The 6,236-nt window shown below is 40.7% G+C and overlaps 1 protein-coding gene across 1 annotated transcript in view; it reads left to right on the top strand.

Annotated features, from left to right (window-relative positions):
• The first annotated feature begins 530 nt into the window (after positions 1-530).
• opcml (opioid binding protein/cell adhesion molecule-like) overlaps positions 531-6,236 on the top strand; it is a 172,838-nt gene continuing 167,132 nt past the window's right edge. The window contains exon 1 of the mRNA XM_086056956.1: positions 531-1,231. Coding sequence (XP_085913082.1) covers positions 1,074-1,231 — 158 coding nt within the window. The 5' untranslated portion in view covers positions 531-1,073. The remainder of the gene's footprint in view (positions 1,232-6,236) is intronic.

Raw genomic sequence — 6,236 nt, 5'->3', positions numbered from 1 at the left:
TTGTCTAAAACCATGAAGTAATGTATTTAATGAGACGAATAAATGGCTCCCCATGTTCACTGGAACACAGTTTAACCAATTTGAATGAACACTGTTTCAACACGCATGATTGCTGGTAGCCTTCCAAACAGCACACACCGGTGGAGTCAAACTTTTTTTTTCACGGGCCACTGTAGTGACGGCTTCCCTCATTGGGCTGTTATGATGGCAAAACAAAATAAATGTTGTATCTTCTCATTGCATTTTTGCAAATGTACAACAAATTATGAATTAGTTTTGAAATCAGAAGTCCAGGATATGTTGTTCAATTATTATTCTGTAACAAGGGTAGTAAAAATATTCTTGCAAAATCTCAACGTTATTTACTACACATGACAATTTTAAATTTTGTCACAGATTTTTAGCAGGGATTATGGGAGTTGACACACATAATTTGGTTTCACGGGCCACATATGACGTAAGTGGCGGGCCAGAGTGGACCCCTCGGACCTTGCGTTTGACACATGTGCCATGCACCTTTTGTTGCTATACAGTACCTGATTATTAACAAATAGGAGAGGGAGAGAGCTGCATGAAGATGAAAGGATGTGGGTGTGGGTGTATCCTTCTGGACGAAAATAAAACACAGAGGAGAGTAGTTTTGCGTAGAGTGCGGTTGATTTCACGCAGTCCGTCTACAAGGAACCGAAGGCAGAGCGACGCAATCCTTCGCAGATGCATCTTTGTGAGCGCATCCATTTGACGGCGATGAAAATTTGAAGCTGAGGAAGCGCTGCTCATTTCTCGGGGAACGCTTGGCTGTTCTCTCCTCTCTCCTCCTCCGACCTCGGAAGTCAGTTTCCTCGAGGAACTGACGCTCTCCTTCTCTTCGCCTGCACACACTCAGATTCACACACACACAGACTCGCGGTGTTTCATAACAAGCTGTTTACTTGGCGAGGGAGAAAAAGCTCTGACGGCGATTCTAGCGGGCATCTTGCATCTTGTTTGCAGAGTGGATTTTGCGCCAAGACGCAAATAGGAATTTGCGGACGTTTCAAGTTCTCCTGGAAGTTGCGCAGTGATAGGAGAACATGGGAATTTGCGGCTCTTTGACGGTGACTGGGAAATGCTTCGTCGTCCTCGGACTTAAATTGTTATTGCTGGTACCTGCAGGAGTTTTGGTCAGAAGCGGGGATTCTGGATTAAAGGACAACATTACCGTGCGACAAGGGGACAGCGCCGTGTTAAAGTAAGTCTGTGAGCCGTCATGCTATTACATCGGTGATTTATTATGAGCGCCTGCGTCGTGGATGGCCGCTGTCATGTGCTGTCACAGCATGCGTTAGCTATGACAGCTCATCGTCCTCATTTGGAGTTATTCACGAGATTCGCAACGTGCTCAGATGCAGCATATGTGTTTTATAATATGATGGCGCTGCAAATGCATCATAGGAAAGTTTTGGTACAAAAGGACAGAACTCGGTGTTCAGCCTCCCTTGTTCATTGCCCTTGAATGTTATTGATCGGTTGGTTAATGTCTTGGTGAGGATGCAAGGGGCTGAGATGCCCAAACCAGCATCAGCACGGGTGGTCTTCAGATAGATTTGTGTGTGCGATACAAATGTATACATACTTTAATTGAAAAGGTGTGTTTGATTGAAATGACTTTCTAGTTCATCTATATTTTAACAAGGTATAAAAGTCTTGTCGTGATTGGTGTTCCATTAAGCATACTGTACATTAAGGTTATGTTAGCAACACTATCTTTTGTTTAATCACAACACTCTCCTTTGGCTTTGTGTGTTTAGCATGTGATCAATTTTTTTGAACCATCTAAGATTGACTTAACAGTATATGGAATCAATAAACCTGTTATGCCGTTGCTGTTAAGTAGTGTTCTGTTGAAAGAATACACCGTAAATGCAGTGGATATGAGAGGTCGACAAATCCTTGTTCCAGTTTTTTGGAATATACACACCCCTGTTCAAGTGGTAAAAAAAAAAAGAAAAACAAAACAAAACACGTAAACCTAAAAGATACTAAGATTCATAATTTCAATTTTTTTTCCACTGTTGATGTGACCTAATACCAGTGCAACTCAATTTGAAATAATAATTATAATTCCGGGTGTCAAAATAGTGCATTCATTCTGATCAATTAATTAGTCACAGTTAAAGCGTTATTTAAAAAAAATCACCATCTCATTTTTAATCTCTAACTTTACTGTTTCTGTATGACGATGACATCCATTTTGATGCGTGGGGCTTGAGTTGGTTGGGGGTGTAAAACAAAGGTCAGTGTCACACCCTGAAGTGGACACTGATTGATCGTCATTGTGCTTGGCATAACCTGATAGGCTCCTATTGTAGGTGAGAGGGCAAGTTCAGGAGCAGAGAGAAGAAGTGAAAATGGAGGCGCATCTGGGAGTTGTTGGTCTGATGAATGGCAAATTAAAATAAATATTGATAAAGGCAGAGTGATATGCCTTCTTTGTAAGGAGGACGTTGCTTACCAAAGAAGCAGTTCAAGCCTACCACATAAATGCAAAGTAACCAGCCGCGACTAAAGCTACAGCTAATGATAACAACGAAGGCGCTAATGTAGCGAGTCATTGCAAAGCTCTTCGCCAAACTAAACTCGAGAACAGCCTGCGTATGAGCAAGTCTGCGACCGACGGGCTGACAAATGTTCTTGCCAAGCGAATAGCGATGAACTGCTGGCCGATCAACATCGCTGAAGACAAGAGATTCATTGAGGTGTTGCAAACAGCATCCAATGACCCATCATACAAACCACCGTGCATGACTGCAGTGATGACTAAAGTCAGCAAAATGTATGACGGTGAAACGAAAAGCAAACTTGACCTTTTGGTGGGGATTCGGACAAATGTAATGCTTTAACCGCAGATCACTGGACCTGAACTCGCAACCACAGTTATTTGGGGATGTCTGGACACTAGGTGTGTAAACGGTAAGCTAAATCACATTTCGGTTCGGTTCGGTTTCTTGGAAACATTGGTTCGGTATATTTTCAATACAAAAAAAACCTGTTTTTTTTTTTTAAATGTTTATTTTGAAAAGATGACAAGTAAATGGTAATTTGTTTTAGAAAAAATCAAAAATAAATAAAAGCAAACCATTCAAGTGATATTCTAATTATTACATCCATCCATCCATCCATCCATGTATTGAAGTCAAAACTGACCTGACTAAATGTTTTTTCCTTTTTCATTATTATTTTTTCTATTGAAAGTTCATCCATCCATCCATTATCTGTACCGCTTATCCTCCCAAGGGTCGCGGGGCGTGCTGGAGCCTATCCCAGCTGTCTTTGGGCAGTAGGCGGGGGACACCCTGAATTGGTTGCCAGCCAATCGCAGGGCACACAGAGACAAACATCCACACTCACAATCACACCTAGGGGCAATTTAGAGTATCCAATCAACTTACCATGCATGTTTTTGGAATGTGGGAGGAAACCGGAGTACCCAGAGAAAACCCACGCAGGCACGGGGAGAACATGCAAACTCCACACAGGGAGGCCGGAGCCGGGATCGAACCCACGACCTCTGAACTGTGAGGCGGACGTGCTAACCAGTCGACCACCGTGCCGCCACTAATTATTACAACATAATAAGAAATAGACTAACAATAAAGATCTCTTAGTTTTGTAAATTCTTAAGACACTGAAATCTTTAAACACTCAGCAGCAACAGCCTATGACTATGACACATCTAAGTATTCAAGTTAAAGACAAGTTGTCATTACAGTACATAAATACACTTTTTGTGATGAAAAAAATACAATAAGTTACAATTATTTCTAACTATATTAAAACTATTTTTATAATGAAAAAAATACAGTAACTTTAAAGTCTTTATGAAATTATTTACACTTTTTAGGCATTGAAATCTTTTGAATGTTCAACAGCATATTGTAACGAATTGGGTTATCAGTGTTGTGGTCGAATTTGTGTTTTGCTGAGTTGTGATGTTTCCGAGGTTCATGAATGCATCGCACGGCTAGTGAGAGGAGCAGCGGAGAACTAAGAAGAGAGCTGTTGTACTTTGTTTTTGGCTAAAAAGACTGCTTGCTTCCTCGTCTAAGAAACATTCAAAGTCGGATGATGTCGTTTTAAGTGTTATTATGTAAGACGTGCTACCTGCAGCATAGCCGCCGATCTCATGTTGCAATGTCGGTACACAACTTTGGGACTTATCCACATACCCCTTTCCCCATCTGCGATTTTAATAGGAAAGCCAGAATGTTCACAAACAGGAGACTGCAGTGTACGGGGGGACCTACGAGCTCTGGCTTGTTTGCGTATACATTTGCTCCTCTTTAGTGCCACCACCCTCCTCTCCTGCGTGCAACAGTCAATAGCTCACGCTAATAATAAAAACTGATCAGCAACGGTACGCACGATGGACCGAACCGAACATGCCATACCGAAACGTATTAATACACCCACGTGTACCGTTACAGCCCTACTGGACACTTTATTGATGATTGGTGAGTGGAACTTAAACTCATTTTGCACTGATCGTGGTGAAAACAGAAACTAGGGACTTGGCTGATAAATACCCCAAACGGTTCCTCAAGATGGCAAATGACTGGAAAATTGAAAAAAACAAATTGTGAGATTAAAGCAAGATTAAAAATAGATTAATTAGTTCAATTAATTGCAGATCATTTTTAATTCATCTCTGTTTTTTTAAAACTCTTGATCACACTAATTATAATAATAATAATAATTATAAGGCAAGAGGGGAAATAATAACTTTTTTTATTTTGGGTCTCTACTAGTGTGCTAACCAGTGTTGGGCAAGTTACTTACAAAATGTAATATATTACATATTACTAGTTACTTGCATGTGAAAGTAATACGTTTCTTTACAATATTACTCTATTTGTAGAGTAATGCGTTACTCAAGTTTAATTACTTTTAAGTTACCTTTTAAAAAATCGGGGATTCATTTATTTAATAATGATTTCAAGACCTTAAAAGGAAAATGCAAAATTTGCTGCCATACTCTAGCTGGTAAAGTTAACTTATGAGCATATTTAACTATATAGTGTGGTCTATAATATTAAACGTTTCGACTCTATGGTGTGGTGGGACATCACTACCTTTGATCAATATTTGTATCAGTAAGATTTATTTTTTAAATATAAATATTGGAACTGATATTTTGTCTAGTAAATAAATAATCACAGACTGTAAACCTCAAATGAAATTATCATTATTCTCAAATTAATTTACACACTGGGGGCGGCATGGCTCAATGGTAGTGGTCCTTTCCCAATCGGCAGGTTGTGGGTTCAATCCCCGGCCATTGTGACCATGTTGAAGTATCCTTGAGCAAGATACTGAACCCCCAGTTGCTCCCGATGCTGCTTCATCAGGAGGTAGAGGAGGTTCAGTGTGAAGCGCTTTGAGTACCAAAGGTTGAAAAGTGCTATACAAGTGACAGTCCATTTGCCATTTACACACAAACAATAGTGATGCATAACATATAATCGATAATTGGTCTAACAAGATAGATAGATAGATAGATAGATAGATAGATAGAAACACACAGACAGGGCATGTGTAGTAAAAGCAAAAATATGTATTGAAGTCAAAACTGACCTGACTAAATGTTTTTTCCTTTTTCATTATTATTTTTTCTATTGAAAGTTCATCCATCCATCCATTATCTGTACCGCTTCTCCTCACAAGGGTCACGGGGCGTGCTGGAGCCTATCCCAGCTGTCTTTGGGCAGTAGGCGGGGGACACCCTGAACTGGTTGCCAGCCAATCGCAGGGCACACAGAGACAAACACCGCACTCACAATCACACCTAGGGCCAGTTTTAGAGTATCCAATCAACTTACCATGCATGTTTTTGGAATGTGGGAGGAAACCGGAGTGCCCGGAGAAAACCCACGCAGGCACGGGGAGAACATGCAAACTCCACACAGGGATGCCGGAGCCGGGATCGAACCCACGACCTCTGAACTGTGAGGTGGACGTGCTAACCAGTCGACCACCGTGCCGCCTATTGAAAGTTCAGTTAGTTCTAATTTTATTTCACTACATGGAGACAGAGTTTCAAGGTGATTTGAAAAAAAAAAGGTAAATAAGAAACGAGCGCATCAGACTCTAATAATGGCGTCTATTGTAGTTTGTCCGATTGATGGTGCCGTAGTGTGACGTCATTTGTCACCGACAGATGATTTGCATTTTGATTGTGAACAGCCAATCAGAATCAC

The sequence above is a fragment of the Filicampus tigris genome, chromosome 17 (assembly GCF_054856515.1).
Source record: "Filicampus tigris isolate MCC_2025a chromosome 17, RoL_Ftig_1.0, whole genome shotgun sequence".
Classification (NCBI taxonomy): Eukaryota; Metazoa; Chordata; class Actinopteri; order Syngnathiformes; family Syngnathidae; genus Filicampus; species Filicampus tigris.
This window is presented reverse-complemented; position numbering and strand designations above follow the sequence as displayed.